Source organism: Gambusia affinis, linkage group LG14, assembly GCF_019740435.1.
Source record: "Gambusia affinis linkage group LG14, SWU_Gaff_1.0, whole genome shotgun sequence".
Taxonomy (NCBI): Eukaryota; Metazoa; Chordata; class Actinopteri; order Cyprinodontiformes; family Poeciliidae; genus Gambusia; species Gambusia affinis.
In genome coordinates this window covers 12,015,145-12,037,727 of record NC_057881.1, presented here as the reverse complement: position 1 = coordinate 12,037,727, position 22,583 = coordinate 12,015,145, and the positions used below count along the sequence as shown (strand labels likewise).

General features: G+C 38.8%; 2 protein-coding genes and 1 long non-coding RNA gene across 5 annotated transcripts in view; 1 reads left to right on the top strand and 2 right to left on the bottom strand.

Annotated features, from left to right (window-relative positions):
• The window catches only part of LOC122844180 (relaxin-3 receptor 1-like), a 28,458-nt gene extending 8,377 nt beyond the window's left edge, over positions 1–20,081 (bottom strand). The window contains exon 1 of the mRNA XM_044139403.1: positions 19,922–20,081. The gene's annotated coding sequence lies outside the window, so the exon portion shown is untranslated. The remainder of the gene's footprint in view (positions 1–19,921) is intronic.
• Positions 1,428–22,490, top strand: LOC122844178 (zinc finger protein 516-like). Of its 3 annotated transcripts, none has more exons than XM_044139400.1 (6): positions 1,428–1,737; positions 9,774–9,851; positions 14,713–16,191; positions 16,635–17,897; positions 19,035–19,099; positions 20,941–22,490. In XM_044139400.1, exons 3-6 carry the CDS (start codon positions 14,886–14,888, stop codon positions 20,989–20,991), a joined length of 2,685 nt encoding a protein of 894 aa, XP_043995335.1. In that variant the 5' UTR covers positions 1,428–1,737; positions 9,774–9,851; positions 14,713–14,885; the 3' UTR covers positions 20,992–22,490. The 3 variants fall into 3 exon arrangements, with proteins under 3 accessions (XP_043995335.1, XP_043995337.1, XP_043995336.1); XM_044139401.1 differs by lacking the exon at positions 1,428–1,737 and adding an exon at positions 4,383–4,401; XM_044139402.1 differs by lacking the exon at positions 9,774–9,851.
• LOC122844181 overlaps positions 20,944–22,583 on the bottom strand; it is a 45,005-nt gene continuing 43,365 nt past the window's right edge. Inside the window, exon 4 of the long non-coding RNA XR_006372825.1 lies at positions 20,944–21,029. This is a non-coding gene — a long non-coding RNA (uncharacterized LOC122844181). The remainder of the gene's footprint in view (positions 21,030–22,583) is intronic.

Genomic DNA, 22,583 nt, shown 5'->3' with positions numbered 1-22,583 from the left:
TTAAATGGAATGAGTTTCCTAGATTTATTGCCAAGCAAAAAACTTCCTGAAGGACCATTAATTTCAGGAAGCCATTGCTGGTGTACTAGTTGACTTTAAATCACACTGTTAAATGCAGAATGTAAAAAAAATATATTAGGCAAAATTAAACAATTTGAAGCAGACCCCCAAATGCTGAAGCAAGACTGAGCTCACCAATGTGACAGCTTAAGAAACCAATGGAGGTAACAAGGTGACTGGACAAAAACAGCAGTGGAAGAGAGTGAATATACATATTTTGTGACAAACTTATGTAACTTGTTCTACTTCTAAATAAACTACAACTGCTTTCTAATAAAGCAGTTGTTTGAAGCAACCGCCACGTTACTTCAAAATGACACCAACATCACAATATAGCCAGAAGAACAGTCACCTTTAATTCTGCATGTTCCTGGTGTGATATATGACAGAAATTATTTTGAGTTAAGATTAATGACATTGACTACAAGCACCGAGAACTGCAAACACGTCTGTTAACATGTCTGCTGACGTTTACATATTTTACTTACATATTTACATCATAATTTTTAGACACCCAGAAATTGAAAATGCGACTTAACCTACATGTCCACTTCAGCAAATAGAAGTTTGCTAAACATATTTATTTACTGCTGTCAAAATTGTAATGTCACTCAGTTTATTTGGTCTTATTTATGTATTTAAATAATATTTAATAGACAGAGGAAACTTGTCTTTGCGTGAATCACCTACACGTTTAGAGAGACGGGGCTAATAAAACTCTACTCATTCCTGAATTTTATCTGAAATCTGTTCAAATACATAATTTTATATTAAAAATGTTTTTTATTATACTTTCAGCAGCATCATTCAACAGCTGTGTACACACGGACTTGCCAGATGTTTTGTTATTATGTGGTGTGCTCTTCCTAACACAACGATAGTGAGCAGTAATTAAACCTGTCACCTAATTTAACTTTCTGTTAAAGAGGGTTAAATTACGTCTGCTGTGATCTGGCACCTTAATAGGACATAATTTGATCTTCAACAGAGCCCACTGTCCCTCCCTAACAATATGAGTTTAGGAGGAAAACAATAATAATAAAAAAAAAACTGTAGGAGCTAATAGATATTGTTTAAATTATTCATTAAGTAACTTTATTATTTAATAAATTGTAGCATAGTTGACCTTCAATAGTGCTCAACATTCTTTAAATTTGTTTTGTTATTTAGGGATTACATTCATAACCTCCTAATTGAAGGTTGACGACCCCCAGTGGGATCCCCACCCCATGTTTTAAACCGCTGTTCTGAAACTACCTTAATCTAATCTGAACCTCCGCGCACGCGCCCACCCTTCACCCCTCAGCGAATGGGACAGACCCGCGCGCTAACGCACATATCACTGTTGCTCGTTATTAACGTTAATAACGTTATCTCTCGCGTCACTCACGTCCCCCCTTCACCCTCCTGCCAACAACAACGGTCTGCCGCTGCTGCTGCGGAGCCTCCTGAGGACGGAACTGCGGTTCAGGTGCACCGCTGTGATTTAAATAACTCAAGTTTATTTTAGCGTTGCGAGAAGAGAAGGAGACGAGGAGAGATTAGCACAGTGCTGAAAGACAGCTCTCTGATTTGTCGACAAGTGTTTATCCGCTGAAGGGAGCTCGCCATTGTTTTATCTGTGATGGGATTCCTTCAGGAGCAACCTGCCGCCTGACGTTAACTCTCCTGCTGGAGGTAAGAGCTGAAGCTAGGCGACAGTTAACTGACAAAACACAGTTTCCTTGAGGCGCAGGACGATGTGCTGGCTGGGACACTTTGCTATTAGAGTTACTGTCGGCGAAAGTTAACTACAACATCCCATCTAACTATTATGAATGTCAGTTACCAGTGCGGCACTCGGCGAAGTCCCATTTTAGCCCACTCAAACAGCCGTTGCAGGGATAATTGGTGATTAATCACACGTTTGTGAGCGTCTTTGTTGTACCAGCAATGAGCGAACAAGTTAAACGCTGCTGAACTTGTGTTAGGTGAGCGCAAACGGGACAGACAACAAGGCTGCCATTGTACCGGATCAGAGGCGGATTAACGGAATTCCTTTTCTCTGCACTGTCTGAACGGCCTCCAGCCCCTCTCTCTCTCTAGTCTCTGTCGGTTCTGGATGTTTTGAGAAGCTCTCACCTCTTGAACTTTTTAGAAACTAAACTTGAACTCCACCAGCAGGCATGCACACACTAAACAGTTGATAGATGTCAAAATGAAGATGTTGGGAAACATGTGGATGGGGACAATGCTTTTTAAAAGGCATTAGCTTCCTGAATTGTGATCCAAACACAAGAAGACTTATCTATCAAATGAAACAAAAAACTGCAGCCAGCGACTCCGTTCTTGTTTAAACAGAGTCGCTTTTCAGTGGAATCATAACAATTAGTTGCTATCCAGTTGCTGATTTACATGTCTCCAATGACTAGAGAGTCTCTGGCGTTTCTTTTTGAAACCAAGTGTCAGAGTTTAACTTTTAAACTCTGTGGAGGTGTGAAGTGCTTTATAGGTGTGAAAGTAAACGTGCAGGAAAGACAGAAGGGTTTGTTCTACGCATGCACGGGCAGATTACAACAAAAACGATGGCAGACAGGATTGTGGTGTTTGTGCCACTTCACCTATTCAGTTTCACACAACTTGTGATATGGAACATCATGAGGACTTGGCTCATCGTAGGCAGGTTACTGTTTTCTAAATGAGTTGGAAGCTAAGGGTCAAAAGTGCATGCATGTTTTGACGACATGCTAAAATTACAGTGCCATATAGTGCCCTGGCATGACAACTACAGTGGATTCAAAGTGTACTTGTGGTCTCATCTAAATGTGGAACTTTTGACATCCAGAAAAACTGGTAGTTTCCAGGCAGTGGTCTTTTGTAAACTTATTAATTTATAGTAACATTTTTACTGATTAGAAGACCTACAATTGCAACTGAATTAGCATTTTTCATTATGAAAGTAAAAATGCCTTAAGTAATGCTTGTCATGATGCTCTTACAAGTTTGTAAACAATCTACAGAAAATAACTGCTTTGTATTCTTGACCATTTGTTTTATCTTCAAGGAATAGGTCAGAATTTTTAGTATCAGTAAATAACTCTCTTGGTGTCTTTATTTTGCATAAAGCCTGAGCAATTGTGCTCAGAGGCTGGAGCTAATAACAGGTCACAGAGGGGCCAAGACCATCGTGAACTTCTACCTGTCGTGAACTTCAAACTTTGAACTTCACAAAGTTTTTTTTGTCACAGCTGTTTTAAGGACCTTCAAATCATCAATATTTTTGCTTTATTTTCATTTTACATAATGTGTTCTCTTTAGCTGTTCAACACAGTAATATCACTTGTGGCACACTACGTCATATCTTCATTTCATATGTCAGTAGTAAAAAGTTAAAAGTCACACTGTGGAGTGTGATCATCAAAAACAGTTTTCATAATTTGAAATTACTTTTTGTTTGGATTGGAATTTGTTTACGATGGTAGATTTCCACTTTTATGTGGACTAACTGTTAATTTCAGCCTGTCCTAATATGGATTTTATACTAAATGAAGATGCAAAGAGAATTATATACAGAAAGTAAGATATTTACCAATATTTAACTTAGATTCAAAAATCAAAAGCTATCCATTTATTGATAAATTTTTAATAGGCTTTAATATTGAATGCATAAAAAAAAAAACAAGTTTCAGTTGTTTTTCTTCTTGCTGTTTTTCTTGGTGCTTTAAGGTTTTTTTCACATAATTATGGAAAAAGGTTTTATAGGAGTGTAAAAACTGACATATTGCTTCCATAAACTCTTATTTATACTCCCAAAACATCCAGATGTTATATTAGTTGTGGCCCTTTACAATCCACTACTCACTGGAAATAAACACAGGCCCAGATTTTTCATTTCTTACTCCTCCTCCCCTCCCCTGAGTAAATTTGCACATCATGCACAACATGCACCATCCCCAGCTCTCCCCTCCTCCCCTGCAGTATGTGGCTGACCAACATGTGGGGAGGTAATCCCAGCTATTAGGGTAATCTCCTCAGCATGACGATCAATAGGGGAGGGTGTGCTGCCCGACTACCAGACAAGAGTTGTGGTGTGGGGAGGGGGACAAAATTTGTGCTAAAGAAAAATGATTTAATCATCTAGATTAGGTCAGGAGACGAAGGGGCTGGACAAAGGGGGAAGGGTGCAGACAGAGGCGATTGGAGGATGTGAGCGGTGAGGCCATCTCGACTTTGGAACAAGATCTGTTTGGTGACAATGGACTGAAACATTCTGGTTTCAGGAGCAGATGAAGGCAACAGCAACTGGAAGTATGGTGCTTGAGACAAGACTGCTGCTACAGATACTGGGCAGAAAGGTTAAAAGTAAGAGTTAGCTGTATCTCAGTCTTTAAAATTCTAACTTAAATCTAACATCCTAATGGAGACAGCTTCAGTAAAAGTAGATTTAAAAGTTGGTGAAACAGACCAAAATATTCCTTTGAGTTAGTTGCATTGTAGTTCAAATATAGGCTGCACTTAGGGATAATTTACAGAGTAAATCAAAATTAAGCAAACTAGACAGACTGTAGTTTGTTATTCCAAGGAGTTTGACCTCAAAAAGTTATGAATACACTTTTTAAAATTCTAAACATGGCTCCATGTTGCTTTGCAAATTCTGAATTATTCCAAAAAACATACTACCTTCCTTAAATGTGGTTCCACCACCTTTATCAAGAAGGCATAGACAAGTCAAAGTATAGCAAGGTTTCAATACTATTTTCATTGTTTAAAGTCCTTTTAATGAGATGCCAGAGAAGGAGCTGGAGTGACTGGAGTTCTCTCCAAACTGTGTGGAGCAAAGCATAAAGCAGTTCTGCCCCTCCTAAACCTGCTGCTGCACACTACTGGTTAGCTTACTAAAGGAATGCTATTACACCTTTCCAATGTTCATAAGACAGAAATTGTGTTAGAAGTTCCCAGTTCCTACTTTTGGTGTGTTTTTTGATTTTTTTTTTAATGTTTATATTTCTGATGTTTGTGTGTCACACCCTGGGTAATTGGCATAATATCTTTTGAACCATTATTAAAATTGTGACCGAGTTGTTTTCTGACATGAGGGAGTTTGCAAATGACATTTCCCATCAGAAAGTTGTTTTCCCCAATTACACAGACACCAAATGAACACTGTGCAGGTCTCAAGCAGAAGTGGGAGTGCTTGATTAAAGAAAAAAAACAAAAACAAATGCACACCACTTAACAGTTATTAGTGGTATTCATTATAATATTGTACAAATAAGAACGATGCCATAATTTCTTGATATCAAGGTTATGGAATATAAGGGAAAATTGAATTTGACTTGGTAAGTCTCTCTGTAAAGTGGCCTGGTTTGACTTCTGTTTTATAGCATTGCTATAAAAATAAAGTAACTGAATTTATTGCTTCATTGTTTTACTACATCTGTTTTAAGACAGTAAAGAGATCATAAACATCATACACAAACCAAAAGAATCATTTTGCTCAGCACATCTCATGCAACATGCATCCAAAAAAAAATACCAAAAAAATACATTTTAAAAAGCTAAAATATATCTAGAAAGGAAGTTTTCTATCCAGAAATTTCATTGAAATGTATCCCAGATCAAGATAAGTATGGAAAAAAGAAAACAGAGCTTTGTATTTGAAGACGGCATGTATTTCTCTCCATCCATTCATCCACTAACCCCGACCACTCTTAAGTAATATTACGTGTACAACAACACACAGCATACAAGTATTCTGCAAGAAATTAATGGTGTTTCCCAGGTGCTTTTTTCTTAAATTTAAACAACATTATGCCCAACTTAAACCCGTTTCCTTTGGATAGCGATTGGATTTTCCAAATGTGCTGAGCGACTGACACATGTAAAATAAGAATACATAAATTAATTTCTTCAAACACAGATTCAACATATCAGTGCAATATTATCCATTTGCATTGACTAAACTAACAGAATTCATTTATTACATTAGCTCAAAAATGGCAAAGGTCAATGCAGGTGAGGAACTGAAAAAGGTCAACATTTTTCATATGCATTTTGAAGTATCACATTAGAAACAGTTGATGAAAATGGCAAGATTGGAAAAGAAAAAGACTTGCTCAGTCTTGAAAAAAGTTTTTACGCTTGGTGGCTTTTGGCTTTTCTGGAAAACAGTTAATGCGCAAGTTTGTTTAAAAGAAAAAAAAGGGAGGGGAACTTGCTCTTTAAGTCTCCAGAGGAGGAGCTGGAGTTCAAACACTGGCATAGTGTCCAGATGGAAGATGGAAGGGATGAGTAAGGTGTTAACAGATCCCTTCTGTTTGGTCCCATTGAGACAGAAGGAGACGAGATTGGATGGGTCTGAGGGAATCAGGTTACTATCGGCCCATTCTGTTCCAGAGAAACGCTGGTGTAAAAGATGCAATACCCCGATGGGAAACCTAATCCAAACCCTCCTGCCAGCTGTCATTCTTTTGCTCTTGGGTAAAATCGCAGAGTAACTATCACCTTACCTTTCTTAAAACCTTACTTTAATCATGAGCGAAAATGGGAAATTACTTGCATGTTCTTACAGATCAGCATTTACTTTGTAACTTGAGAGTTTTGTGAGAGCAATTTGTTTTATATCACGAGTACAATGGCATTAAAGTCATTTTAATCCTCTTAAGACACAAGCGTGAGACACTGACTTGTTTTTCATTTATGAAGGAACTGTGTGAAGCAGCACTGCAAAATATAGTATTAACTTAAAATTTGTTTTAGCAAAGTTCAGGAAAACCATATTAGGCTGAAAAGAAATCAGAAACAAAGTAAATGCTAAAACCAAATAGCAGACAGTGAAGGGATTGAAAACAGATTTAGTGCAAAAACTAAAAAGTTGTACTTAAATTATTATGCATTTTTGTATTTTGATGTTTTCTCCTCCGTTTATTGCTATTGTAGGACTCGGTTTGGGGTTCAGGGTTGCAGACGCTGCAATTTTGAATAATCTGCATGTTCTTTTGCATGCAGAATAACAGTTAATCTCAGTATAGAGCTGAAATCAGGGACACAAAAGAGAGAAATACTTAAATGGATTTAGAATTTTGCAAAGCAAAAGCCAGCATCTCCTGGGGAACATCAGATATACAAGAATAAAAGACAATCATAAATAACTCCTAAAAGCTAAGTTAAAACTGGAACTGTCATAACTAAAGGAAATAAAAAACAACAGAAAATGAATTACTTGTAAATTGTAAGTATTATACCTGGCTAAAGTGGTGTTTATATATGGGAATGATTTGCCAGCTTCACTTCCAGAATGGCATGTAACTGAGTTTTATTTGGACACTTTAAAAAAAAAAGTGTATTTTAGATGGTTCATATTGTTTGTTGATCTGATATTGTTTTGTTGATACGAGGAGCCTGTTTGTGCTGAATTTGCTGTTCAGTTTCCTGTCCGTCTGTCCTCAGTTGTTGGTCGAGGGAAGAGCTGCACAGAGAGCAGCTGAAACACGAGTCATTAAATCTTATGATGTTGAAAGGAAAGTGCTGTGTTATTAAATATAACAAAATTTTTCCCCAAGGCATTATTAAAAGGAATTATGCTGAATTATCTAGACCGGCGGTTTTCAAAGTGTGAGGCGCGCCTCCCCTGGGGGGCGCCAGAGCACTTTAGGGGAGGCGCGGTGCGAGGGAAAAAGTAAACCGGAAAAGCTATCTGCTTGCTGTCTACTGATGTGAGAGAAACGTCTTTTACGCACACGATCAACTCTGTGGATTTAGGAAAAAGTTGGTACTGTGGGGTGCGCGTGTGGAGCGGGGACCAGTGGAAATGTTTCCCACCTTAGAGGATATTTTGGCCAGTGACGTCAGTAACGTTTCTGACGTCGGACCACTTTTTTCCGTAACGAGTAATCTAACGCGTTGCTATTTCAAATCCAGTAGTCAGACTACAGTTACTTATCAAAATCATTTTTGCGTTACTGCGTTACTATCTTCTTTTGTTATTTAATCGTATTTTCTCTACGCTGCCTTGTCGGTGACCGGCGTCTCTATGCAACAGAAATGTAAACAATGGAGGAGATGCGCATTTTGTTGGTGGAAAAACTGGAACTATTTTCAGTTTCTGTCGCCAAGTCCGATTATTATAAGCGGCTTTGGGCTTCATCTTTTAAAAGTCGCCAAAGTTTAATGAGCGGCGGGTTGCGCCTTTTGGGCTCGTTTTTGAACGCGTGAAGTTGCTCATTTGGGCTTGGAAATAAGCAGAGACTCAATAAATCCCAGAATTTGTCAGTCATTAAGCTAGTTTTAGTCAGTCTCTCCTGTTCATCATTTCCCGGATGATCCGTCCGCTGTGTCTTTGTTAATGTCAACAATTTATTACCTCTCAATGACATCGAGCTTGCGCCAGAAAACTAAAATATCGAAACCAATATGAACAGCGCAATAAACGTGAAAACAGTCACGAATAAACGTGTCCGTAGTTGGCAATAGTTATAATGGCAAGTTAGCACCGTTATAATTATTAATATTACGGTAAGTGTCGCAGCCATCTGAGCTGTGGAGCTGCAGGAGGAGCTCTGTGCGCTGCGACATCAAACTCAGGGGCGTAACGCAGAACCTGGAGGCTGGGGGGAGGGGGGCTTTAAAATCCTTCTTTGAGTTTTCCAGACAACAGTGGACCACACAAATTACTCATGTTTTTTATTTTTGTACTGTTTTTTGTACAATCTCCTCTTCAGTTCAACCTTATCAGTGGAGACACATTGTTAATGTTATCATTATAAAATAACTTCCAATTAAGTATTAGCAAAGATCAATGTGATTTTCACAGGAGGCAGAGCGTTGTTGTTAGCAGCTGCTGAAAGTAACTAAAAAGTTACTTTTAGTGTAACTTAGTTACTTTCCAAGTCAAGTAATCACTAATATAACTAAGTTACTTTTTCAAGGAGTAATCAGTAGTCCGATTAAAGTTACTTTTTCAAAGTAACTATGCCATCACTGGTTTTGGCCAGAGCGGGGGCTGAAGGTGGAGTTTTTACAACTCCACCCCCCTCCGCGAGGGGGGGGGGGGAGGCGCAGCAGGCATTGGGCTCCTTGGAGGGGGGCTCACCCTTTCATACTTTGAAAACCCCTGATCTAGACAGTAAGCAAATTTGCATTGCTATTTTAAGGTTAAAATGATGTACTTTAATGACAAATATTTTTGTACAAAATGATTTATTAATATACTTAAATGTTTACATTATGATTAATGTTTATTTTGTCAAAAAATGGGGAAGTTGTAAAAAGACAATCCATTTTTATTGCCATAGATAAGTTCAAGGATAAATTCTGCTTACATTGTGATATGCATACTGTAATTTTAATCTCTGGCAGGTTGTCTTTGTTTCTCTAACATTAACATCATGATCTTAAATAAAAAGACTTGAGATTTCCTCCTGAGATTGTGTGTGGATGTGGTGGGTTGGGGGTGGGATGCCGTAAAAAGACACAAACCAGAGTGACAGAGACACATAAAGGGAGACTGTGAGTCTGAGTTGACCTTGGCATGATAATCTAATCCCTGTCGAGAGTGCTTTTTTTAGAGAGCAACTTAATGCTAGCAGATTATACTCCAGTGTCTCCCACACTAGCCAATACACACAGAAAACAGAAAGCGTGCACAGTGGATCCCTCAACCCACCACAGGTGAACTCTAATATTTGAAAATACCCTTAAATATTTTCCTTCCATCTTTTCTTTTCTGCTTTCAGAGGCAGTCCTTTGTTAATCTGTAAGGTCTACAATCTACGTCTGCATCAGCTATTTGGCTATCCGGTCTAACCTTTGCAGTGAGTATTTTCCGTCATTTCTTTGTCATGTTATGGATACCTCTTAATGCACTAAGGGGGCATCCATGATAAAAGGCCACTCATGGAGCAGCTCATGTCATGCAGTGAAGAGTAATCCCTATATATGTTGTGTAACCAAGCAGAGAGCTGCATGAGGAGGGGGATGGGCACCAGCGTGCACAAGTTTGTCCGTGCCTGTGACTGCTGAGCTCATGGCTGTCTAATCTTTTAGGTACATTAGGCTGTTCACCAACAGTAGACTACTACTTCACTGTTTACCTTTCAATTACAGGAAGTCACTCTAGAAACATTGTAAATCTTCTTTAATAAAATGTGATCAGAATATTTGGGTTGTGCTTATCAAATATGTTTTGCACGATGGCATGCTGGCTGAACAGAGAAAGTATCTTGTTACTATGACTCAGTACGCTTTTGATGTATTTATAAGAAAATACATCCCGTTGAAATAAATCCCGTTGAAATCGTAGGAAGATCCATCATTAAACTGGACGTCACCTCAAATATTTAGGCCATTACCAAGTCGTTTGAAGCATTTTTGTAGTTTGTGGGCCTTGTAAAGTGCCAAATATGTGATGTTGAACACAACTGGTGAAGGAACCATTATTAAACTCACTTTGTCTGAAAGAAGTGAGTTTAAAGTAGGCCAGCTAGGTATCATGAACTGATACTCCAAAAAGATGCACTGCATTGGAAGAACATTTACACATCTTTTATTTATTTCATAGATTTTATGATGGTCCAGCTCAAATTATTACTTGATTTTTAAGTAGAAGTGGCGAATGGTTCACAAAAGCATTTAGAAAAGCATAGTTAGCATTTGACTCAATATTATTTTTCTGATATCCTCGAATAAAACTCAGGGCAACCAATTATCTTCAAAATTTGCTTAATTAGTAGATTGTGTGTAATTTATTCATAGTATAAATCCAGCTGTTGGATGAAGTCCTATGAGGTCTATTAGAGAAGTATCTTTAATAAACAGCATCAGGAGTCTGAAAGGATTCCTCTGTTTGTTCTTTTATGATTCAGCTTTTCAATCGAATGTTATTTTCAGACAAATATTTATTGGGTAAATCCAAATAGGATGTTTTAAACAATGATTTAATTTTTAAATGAATCAAGCTATCCAAACCAACACAATATAATAAATACTTCTCTCCTAAACATAGGAGGGAAGTACAACAACATGCAGTTGTTGTTCTTGGCGACAACTGCATGACTTAAGTGCTTACAAACTGATGACAGTGACCACCCATCTGTTTGTGGCCTCAAGACCTGAAATGCTGTTTAATACTAAATGTATTGGGACATCTTGGGGATCATTAAGACATTTTTTGGCAAATCAACAGGCTGTTGTGTTCTGTTTGATTAGTAGTGCCAGTGAGCACAAAACCCGATATTGGAGATCAATTTGGTCTTCTCTCTGTAATAAAACAGCTGTGACTATTGACCATAACTGAGGTCAATAGTGAGGTATAGATTTAGATGTTGTTCTGGTTCTTTTGTGACATCCTGGAACTATTTACCAAGGAAGATTCATATTTATTGTTCCTCAATTTTTTTTTAGATCAACACCTGTTGTGTTGGTATTTAGGATATTTTAGCTTTCTTTATGTTGTCAGAGATGTTTCTTTATGTCATTCTTTTTTCTGCAAATCTGGCTAGTATTAATCATGAGAATGGCTAGCAAAATTGAACTCAGCTTTCAAAATTTTCCCCTTAATAAATAAATGTCATCAATTGAAATCAGTGTTTTCTGACTCGCATGAAAAAAAAATTATATCAGGAAATAGCAATCAGTTAAGTGTGACAAAAGCAAAGACAGAAGAAATCTGTAAGCAGGCTCTTTTCCTTCTGAGGGTGGACTGAGTGCAGTTAAGAGGATTTGTCAAATTTGAAAAATTGGACCTTAATGATGGATATATAAATCTAACCTTCACTCTGAGACTGCTTTTAGCAAAATACTCACCCTCGGTTTATGTGCTGGTTTTGTTTGCTGCTTCAGCTGTGTTAGTGGAAATGGGCAGGATTACTGAACACAAAGCATAGATGTGAGGTGAGGCTCAGTGAGCGACTATGGCTTTGAACACTAGCATAAGGACAGTCACATGCTATCTCCAGTCAGGGGTATGTTGGCACCGGCTTGTGGATGTGAATATTTGGACGACTTCAGCACAAACACACAGGCACTGAGACAGGCTCATTCTGGGGGCATTTTGGCAAACATTTGCGCATCTTTTTATCACTTGTATGCCAATCCTGGGTTAAATAAAACAGAGACATTTATTTTAAAATCAAAATAAAATATGATTCATTCATTCTTGGGAGTGTCATGCGGACTAAGGGAGATGCTATTTCCTGTCCACAGCAGCAACCGGGCACACAGGCGGCGCACAAACATACGACTCACCGAAAGCGGATATTTTCACACACATCGCAGCACACAGGCTCTCAGCATCCATGCCCTGACCATAGGGAGTTTGTGCTGAGCTGGTTGGGACGTCAGGATGAATCAATGCGAGGACAGCTGACTGGACATGCCTATTCATCTGCCAAAGAAAAGAGAGAGGAAAAAAACGGGGGAGCGAGGGATTCTAAAAGAAATGAGCCGAGCCCTGAAGCAACACGTTTTGCTGTGTGCATTACTTATTTTATCCTTCAGAGAACACTGAATGTTTTTGGGGTGGAAAGAGAGGAAGTGGATAGTTGAATAGGGTTTTTTTTTTTTGGACATGTAAATGTGGGCTGCTATGACAAAGACATAAGGTCCTTATGTTATACTGTCAAGGCGCCTAACTCCATACTGATGGCCCGTTTATACCCATCTGTTGCCATCAGCCCTCTGACTTTATCCCCATTGTGTTAACTCATTTCATTCGCCTTAACATTAAACCCTTAATTGCCGCCCTCCAGTTTCTCTTGCACATGCCCCCCAGCGCTCTTATAGACAGTGTGCCTTTGCACTAATCTGGTAGCGTCTGCCTTCAAAACACCTGCCATATCTAAAAAGACCCTCTGAGCCCCTCCATCCACCCATGCCAGTGTGAGCGGATCAGCATAGATGACAACATGCATGTAGGCAGATGCGCCTGCGGATGCACATAATAAGACAGCCAAATGACTTCGAAGTTACAAATACAAATCTTGTTTTTTTTCTCACATTTGTGAACTGAATCAAGAGTTGTTGTTGTTTTTTTGTCCCGCCTATTTGCTGGGACATGTAGTGGAAGAGAGTGACGTAGAGGCCCAGGCCTCTTTCATTTAACAATAACTCCCTGGACCCCCTAATGAGGGTAGAGGGCCAGACGTGAGGCGATGTGACAGTTCTGGTGCTGCCAACACAATAGCAGGTTTCTCTTTTGACTGCCTGGCTGGCTGTACACCACAAAGTATCTTCTTTGACTAAAACAGTCCAACAAATGCTCATAATTGCATAAAATATATGTCTAACCCTGCCTGTCGGGGTTAGAACTTTTCTTGTGGAGTACGATAACGGTGCTGTTCCACTGTTCTGTGATTAGAGGATTTTGTAATTCTATACTGTAATTCTTTGAAATGAAGACGTTTAATAAATAATAAAACTAAATGACTAAAGGTAACGTTGGTCTTCATGAGTAAGTCTCTATTTCACAGCAGTTGCTCCAGAAATAGCACTCTGTCTCTGCCTGTTTTACTCTGTGAGTTTCTGAAATCAAGTTTGTTGATAGCAGTTTATTGATTGGGAATTAGAGTGGATGGCCCCTGAGGGTTCATCCTGGTTGGGCCAGGAATGAATACATCTCTTCATGCTTCACCTCACACACTCAATTTAGGCATAGGAAACCAAAGGACTGATAGACATGCATGTTGAGACACTGACCCACGCTCTAATATGTACAGACAGGCATCGTTCATCTACTGTGGGACAAAAACACTGTCCCAGTATCAGTTGGATGCAGACGCATGAAATTGCTTTTGTCATTGTTGGGGCGTTTTTGCTTAAAATAGAGCTGTGCACTTTCTGGAAAAGATGTAAATGCAATACTATTGCTGAAAATTGCAATAATGAAACTGATTGTGATTAAGTCTTATTTTCTGGAGACATTTCGAGGATGCCTCTAGCTGGCACTCACTGAGAGCGTCTGTAATCAGAACTGTGACTATAATAATAATAATAATAATAATAATAATAATAATCATTAATAATAATGGAGGAAATGGGTTGTGGTCTAAGAAATAAATTCAAATGATTGACTTTTCTTTCCCCACAACTCTCCATAAGCTTTAGCATGTCACTAAAAAACATTTGTGTTGTTGCCATTTCAAATAGCTAAGTATTGTACAGTATTGTAGACATCAAAAGCATGAACGTATAACATGTGGAATTATATGTCCTAACAATTATTACATCCAAGCAGTTCTTTGTGACTGCTATAATTACCACAGAGTTTTTGCAAAGACAATTGGGATTTGATATGTTGTGCAGCTCTGCCCTAAAACTTTTACATTAGGAAAAGGACGCAACCAACGATTCATACGTGAATCAATCACATTGTTCTGTAACTACTATCTAGTAATACCAATATTATTATATACTGTTTTATAAGTAACAGTGGAAATGTTTTTGTATGGGACTTCTAAACCACAAATGTTAATTTTACGCTAATCATATTATTGAAAACTGCAAACAGCTGTGATTTTTTTTTTTTTACTTTATGGTGATGATAATGCTAGTGATGAAGATAATCATTGGAAATACAGTTACGTCTATTTTTATACAAATCTGAAAAGTGAGATTTGTATTCATCTTCAGACTTTAAGATCTGTCAGGTTGTTAACATTAATATTCTTTTATTTTCAGGTAAATTACTGGAAACATACTTTCTTCAGAGGTCGGGATGGACCTTAAAGCAGTGACTTTTTGCATATTCCAGGTGCCAGCTTTGAGAACTTAATGACTTTTCTGGGTTAAAACTTGACGATTCATCAGATTAACTACACAGCCGTTAACCCGTGAGATCTTCACGAAAAGTAATGGAGACGGAGGAGAAAGAGGATGTATCACAAAAACAAGCTTCGAGTACAAAAGAAGTGGAAGAAGATGCAACAACGTGCCACACATGTGGAGTGTGTGGTCGTAGTTTCCCTCTGCTCAGCTCTCTCTCTCAGCACATGAGAAGACACACACGGGAAAAGCCGTATAAGTGTCCCTACTGTGAGCACCGGACAGCTCAGAAAGGCAGCCTGAAGGCTCACATCCGAAGCCATAAACTGGGCCTACTCAGCAAAAATCCTGGAGACAATGAGGTGGAAGACGATCAGGAACAGAAAGATGAGCCTGATGTTCTTGACCTCCCTGAAGTCATCAGCACATCTGACAAAGCTCATCACATCAATGGGAAGGTGAAGAAGAAAGTAACAAAGAAAAAAGTTAAAAGTAAAAATGGGGTTGAGTTTGGAGACGGGCCTTTCTCCTGCATCTTTTGCGGCCAAGTTTTCCCTCAGATATTGCTCCTTAAATCCCACATTAAGCTGCACCACAGTTCCCATGATCACGGATGCCGCATTTGTGGACGACGCTTCCGCCAAGCATGGTTCCTCCAAAGCCACATGCGCATTCATCGGGTCAAAGCACAGCTCCAAGGCAGTAAAAATATTGAGCTGCCTGCCACGATCAATGGGATTCCTCAGGACCCAGCGTCACTGATAAATGAAGAGTGCCTCTACGAGCTCTGCGCCGGCTGTGGGAACTTCTTCAAAGACCGCACCACATTGCGGGTTCACGAAAAGCTGCATAAACTGAATCCAAATCCAAAACGCGAAGACCTGATGCCCTCTGAATTGCAAGTTCATAAGAAGCACTTTTTGGAACTCCTGAACCTCAAAAGTGTTAACTCTAAAGAACCACCTGAGGAAGAATTTCAGGGTAGAAGAATTCAAGAGCTAGACCCAGTTTGTAGTTACCAAGCCTGGCAGTTAGCTACAAGGGGACGACTAGTGGAATCCTCTGAAAAATGTCTGGGCTGGGAGGAGAGGCTGGCTGATGCAGAAGTGGCATATGACACAGAGAAAGGAGAATATGTACCCCTGAAGCAGGAAAAGAAGAGGAAACAAACTGACAGCTCCAACTCTAATGTCAAGAAGAAGAAGGGTGATACAGGCTACGATCACACGCCTAACTCTCTGAATCACGGCAGAAGTGGAGACAAAAAGATTTTCCAAAAAGACCGTATCATTTTGAATGGACTCGGTCAAGCGTTTTATGAGGCACTGCAGACAAAGAAGGTCAGAGAACTCTCATCTAAGCAGAATAAGAACATCAGGAGCCAAGAGCACGAAGGTGAGCCTAGAAAAACACTCACACTGTGGTTCTGTAGAACTGAAATGGGTTTGCAAGATTAAAATTGGAATGAGGACAGCTGCTTAAAAGAAATGTTTTTCGTTACGCTGCTCTCTGTAAGGTTAGGTTAGATCGAGACACCCATCAAGGTGAAGTTTCAAAACTCGGTCAACCATGGTGTAGTCTTTTGTCACTAAAGGGGTAGATAGAGCCCTCTAGTGGATTTATAATTGAATTACACCAGCTGTTGCAGCATTGCACAGATTGATTTGAGCCTATTTTCAGAGTGAAACAACAAGCTAATGTAATGTTTGTTGTACTTTTGAAGCTAATACATGATTCTAAATGTTTAATCCCTCCAAGTTAAAGTCATTGATTTCCTGGAACTGACTCGGTTTTAGGCTTATTATAAAACAGTTTTGAACTTCTTCTTTTTCTTACAGATAAAAAGTCCTACTCCTGTGAGTACTGTGATTTCCAGACTGTTGACTCCTCGCTGCTTAGGTCGCACCTATACAGCCATCGCCTCGGCCCCTGCAGCAAACAGAGCACCACTGCTGGCAACATCAGTAAAAGTGGTTCTTCGAGATATATGGACTACCTCAAGAGCAGGAGTGTGTTGCTCAGTCAGCCATATTGGAGTCAGTACACATATCCTCCTGGTCAGGAGTTTGCAGAGGGAAACATTAAGATGGAAAACCCAAACGGGATTGAGATGAAAGAGGAGGTGCACACTGGTGGCGAAAATTTTAGTCTTCTTAATCTTTCTTCATCCTCTGTTGCTGTTGAAAATTCTAATTATCTGGTAAAAACTGAGGGCCTGGTGCAACATCAGTGCCTATACTGCTCACACACTAGCAATTACCCAGAAGTCCTGTGGATTCATCAGCGTGTCACCCACAGGGTGGATGGCAGCAGCTCTGTAGCACCAAAGTGGGCACCCTGCATTAGCATTTTAAAGAGTTTGAAAGCAGGGTCTTCTCAATGGCGGCGCACTGGACCTCCACCCTTCCTTGAAGGCAAGGACTGCCCAGCTTTACCCACCCCACGAACACAGCGTACACAACCTCCGGGTGTCGCAACCCAATCCAGCAGCAAGGTCTCATCCTCAAAACTCCAGTCAAGCATCCCAAGGCCCAAGCATCACCCAAAGGACTCACATTCCTCAGATGCAACACATTCTCGTGGGAAGGTTGTGTTCCAACCTCAAAGGAAGTCTGGTGAGCATAAACGAGTTGTAGATAGTGTAAGTAAAGCGTCCATTGCCCAGGTTACTTCAATAAACAGTTCTGTGCACACCAAGAGTCTCTCGAACTTCCAGACTTCAAGTAGCCCCAAACACAGAGGCAACAGAGTTGCTGTGGAGGGTGTCTTCCCCCAGGAGGGTTTGGGGTTTATGTTAGCAAGAAATCAAAGTGGGACTTCTTCTAACACAGCAGCAGACAAAGCCTACTCCCGAAGGCAATCATGGGACTTTTCCTCTGGTCTTAAAGGCCCTGATCTTTGGGCAGCCATGAACATGTGGGGGTTACATGGTGGGAAAGCATATTTAGAGCCACACCTTTTTGCTCAGGGAAAGAGTGACTCAACAGGAGACACCCCTAAGGAGATGGACCTTTTAAGTCTTTTGAAGAGCTACAGTCCCCATGAGCTGGCAGGTCTTTATCAGCACTGGGGATATGTTGATCCAAGACTGGATCCACAAGGTAAGAGTAATGACAGAGATGTAAAAGAAAAAGGCTGAGATGTATTCAAAATATTCTGTGTCTACAACTATTTACACTCATTTTCTCATTTGTCATAGTAACAAGCTTCAGTTTATTTTCACTGAGATTTGATAAGCCAGCACAAATGAATGCATAAATATGAAGTGGAAGGAAATTATGTTTTACCCCAAAAAAATCTGTAAAATTATGTATTTGCATTTGTAGCACCACTTTTTGCTACAGTCACAGCTGCATGTCTATTGAGGTGTGTCCAACTTTGCACATCTAGAATGAGTTTATGTCAATTCTTGGCAACACAGCTCAAGCTCAGTATTGCTGGATCTGTGAACCTTGATTTTAAACACCTACTGCTGATTGCCAACTGGAATTATGTCTGAATTTTGACTTGACCATATCTGAGTTTCAACTTTTAACTTACCTCTAGTAGGTCACATCAAATGACCACTCACACTCAGGTTCTCCTGAAGGTTTCTTCCTGTTAAAGGGGATTTCTCCTCACCATTGTCCCTAAATTCACCCTCAACATGTGGGATTGCTGCAAAGTTAACAACTTAATCCAACTGACTGTCCATTGTTGGTACATGAATGATTGCTAAAATTCAGAGGCTCAGTGGAGTCTGCTGGGTTTCTTCATATAGAAAACTTTTTACCAATTTCAATATTAAACTAAAGAAAACACAATCAAATTAGAATGTCTTTAAATATATTGTTATGATAAGATTGATTTTATGTTTCTGTAAAAAAATGTTTTTTACATATGATTTGCCATGACGCAGCATTTGATGTGAAATGGCGTTTTATTGAATTTAATTGAATTTGTTTGTAAAGAATTTTGAAAAACAAAACTCTCTTCCACTTCACAATATTGCATTTTTTGTGTTCTATCACACAAAATCCCAGTAAAATGGACCAAGGCTTGTGACCATAACATTTGAGGTAGAGCTAAAATACTAAAATATTACAGCTTGTTTTGTTTGGGTTTTTTTTTTTAGTGTATGCAGATCACTTTTCATGTCTCATGGTTTGTCAGCACGATGCCTTTGCTAAGTTTCTGAAGCATACAGGATTTGACATACAGTGTTTATGTTTAATTGCCGTTTTAAAATCCTTTTACAGCAACACTGCAGTTGAATGGAAGTTTTGGGAATGAAGTTCATTCTTCCACTGAATCTCCCAAACAGGTATTCGTTTTATGCAGACTTTTCCTAAACAAAAACTCCTTAAATCTAAATGTTTTAAAATATTATATATATATGCTTTTACATCAATTTTACTTGATGTGCTATGTGTCAATTGTATTCAAGAATCACTTTTTGGGTTCAGTCCAAACACAATATCACACCATTCAGGTAAAGCTTTTTCTTAAAAATAATTTTACTTTTAAAAATGATTTATTGAAAAAAATCTTCAACTTATATGTTCCCATTTTTGTAAAAAGAACTGTACTGTATAAAAACATAACACACTGACATTGGCACAAGAGCGGCACAACTCTATGGCCATTGAGATCATGCAGACTGTGGGCTGGTGTTGATTTAATAACTGTGTTTAGAATAATAAGGCACTTCAGAAAGATTGGAATGGCACTGGTGGTTTTCACCTCTTGGATATTTTTTAAAGTGTGAGCAAACATATCGGTGCTTTTATCCAGTGTGAACTGTTTAAAACAGTGCAAACTGAAGTTATTTCTTGTTCAAATTATTAAATTCATTATAATACACTATTGTTAACTTATATGAATGTTATATCTGGGCGTTTGCAAGACGGTGATGATTGTGAAAGTAGCTGATTTTGAAAAGCAAAATCCTTTTTCCTGAGCAAATATTTAAGATGAAAGTGAGGTTGCACATTGCGTATAACTAGTTTAAACTACTGATTATAACCAAGTATCAAAATAAATCAGATATGTTATCATTTTTGTGTCATGTTTTCCCTTCTAAGACATCCTAATCATTTGGGTTAGAGAACAGCACAGAAATCCCTAATTTCCTCAAACGTCTCACCAGCAGCACTGCGTGCCTGCTCCGCTGTCTGTTCTTCGTCTCTGTCCGAGTACAGCCTGTCATCCTCGTGCACACTCGTGTCTGCAGACGCACTTCTGTCTGTGTGCGTAGCTGTCAGCTCTTGCAACCTGGCTGCCGCTTTCCTTCACAATGCGTAAGGGAGGCTGACAGGGACGAGGCAAACAAATAATAAAAAGACATCGTCGGTCCCCCCTCGGGGTAAAACTCACCCGGCGTCTCCATATGTTGTGTCAGTTAGGCCTGTCACTCAGGCCTACCGTCATGACACCTACAACTGCTTCCTTTCTCCTCTTTTCCCTCCTTAAATCAGTTCGTCTCAAACTTTTCAGCCTATGCTTCCACACAAAGGCAGACATTTCTCCTAACCACGCTGCCTTAACAAGACCACACAGATGGGTCAGGTTTCACTTTAATTACAAATGAACAAATAAATAAATAATTTCTCTTTTTTTTGTTTTGGCTTGAGAAATGTGTGAGACTGAGCATTTTTTTGAAAACAATAATTTTTAAGTATTAGAACAATATGATGTACAGTATTGTAAAGAAAGCTTTTCTCCTTCTTAGGTTTCATTTTTTTTGTCACACTTAAATGTTTCAGATCAGCTATCCATGATTTAGCTGTACCCACTTATCCTTATATGGTCACTAGGGGCCATTGATAAGCAGGGCAACAGACACACACACAGAATAAATGACCACGCACACACATACCCATAGCAAGCATTTGAGATGATAGATTTTCATTTATTTTATTTTTTTTAAGCCCTCCCTTTTTTGCACAATCTTTTCTTAATTAGGCAGTTAATTAAGAAATTTCCTAATTAATAATAATAATTAATAGTAGCTGTTGTAAAAATGTTATACTTTTAACTTTAACTTCACAAAAAAATTAAATTATATATTATACATATATATTTATTATTTTTTTAAAACAACAGTTATGCCAACACAGATGTGGGTGTGATGTAACCTCTGAGCTTTCTGTCTGTCTCCTGCAGAAGAGCAGCCGCTCCACTCCATCTTCAGGATCTCTGCATAAAGGAACGTGAGGTGCTGCTGCTGATCTTCAATCCCACCATCCTACCTGCTGAATAAAGACATGTTGTTCTTTGACGGAAGCAGCCAAAAATGCAGCGGCAACAGTGGAAAAATGCACAATTTATTGGAAGCAGTGAGGTCAACTCTTTACTTTGCAACGTGATTATTTTATTTGAGGTCTTCCGCATGTTTTCTGTGCTCGGTAAACCTTTAGATGATGATAGCTGATGTGCACACATGGTGAGGTGTTTGGAAACTTTGTAGAGATAATGCCCCAGTCCAGATGGAAATAAAATGTGTTGCTTCAGTCGTGTAGCTGCCTAGAAGATGTCTTTAGTTGTAGTGATGCTGTAAAACGGATCCGTCAAAACAACAGAAAAGGCGCAAATACCATGAAGGCACTGAAAAACACTCTTACTGCTAAAATTTAATATTATTCATTGTACATCACTGTCATGTTTCAGTTTGTTGTTTCATCTCCTGTAAATGTTTTTGTTTTTAATATTATTGTTGTCTTTGCTAAGTTTGTTATTGTTACCACTTTCAGAATTACAGATAAACTAACACCACTTCAGTCTACCAATAAACTCTGACATGTGAGGAGGGATGTACAGCTCAGCGTGCCAGTTTATGATTCACTTTTATATGAGGCATAGTTGTGGTTCTGTATGGTTTCTTTAGACCCAATCTGTTTAGATTGTACCCATAAATTGTTGCCCGTCATACAGCTAGTCTGTAGCGTCCAAAAAGGTGCCCGCCGTTATGCGTTCAGATTTAAATTACAAATGCAGTATTTGCCTCTGTTTCAGTTAGATTTATTCTGTGAACATCTAGTCGTCTTTCATACTTTGTATGTGACGTAGCGACTGAATGCTGAATTTATTTTTCTAGAAGTAAAAATGGTAGTGAAAAACAGTTTGTACTGATGTGACTCCTACAAGCCTCCAATAGTCAAGCTTCTGAAAAAAAAAAGTATGGTATGTATTCATTTTTAATAATTCACCTTACTCTCCTTTTGTGTTCCATGTGTACTCTGTTGCTAGTTTCTTCTAGTATGTTTACATTTTAGTACATGTCATTCATCTTCTCCCTTAGATAAAATGTCTATGCATTTGACATAAAGCCATAAGCGTACGATTGCTGGGAGACCCAAAGAGCACACAACTATTACAATGCGTGTTAGCAGAAAATATATTCTCCTTGTCGATAAATATTGTAAATGGACTTTTACTTCAGGGGCTTTTTCTTTTCTTAAAGTGAAATTTAAGAACCCATAGATACTTGATATTTGTAGAGCGAAAACAAAAATTGTGGAGGGCCTCTCTCTGAAACAACAGGAAATGGTGAGCCACTGTTTTTCATACAAATCCAAACTTTTTGCAAACATCAAGCTTTAAATTGAGCTCTGAGTGGTTTCATTTTTGTGACTGTAAACATGTTTCGTAGGTAATTATGTTGGTATCAGAAGGAATATTTTCAACAGCTTCAGTGTGTTTGTAAAATTATTTGAATAAAGTTGATTAATGTTGATTTATATACACAGTGTTTTTGGTACGTTTTATAAAAAAAACATGTGTCCCTTTTTGGGTAATATAGAGCAAAT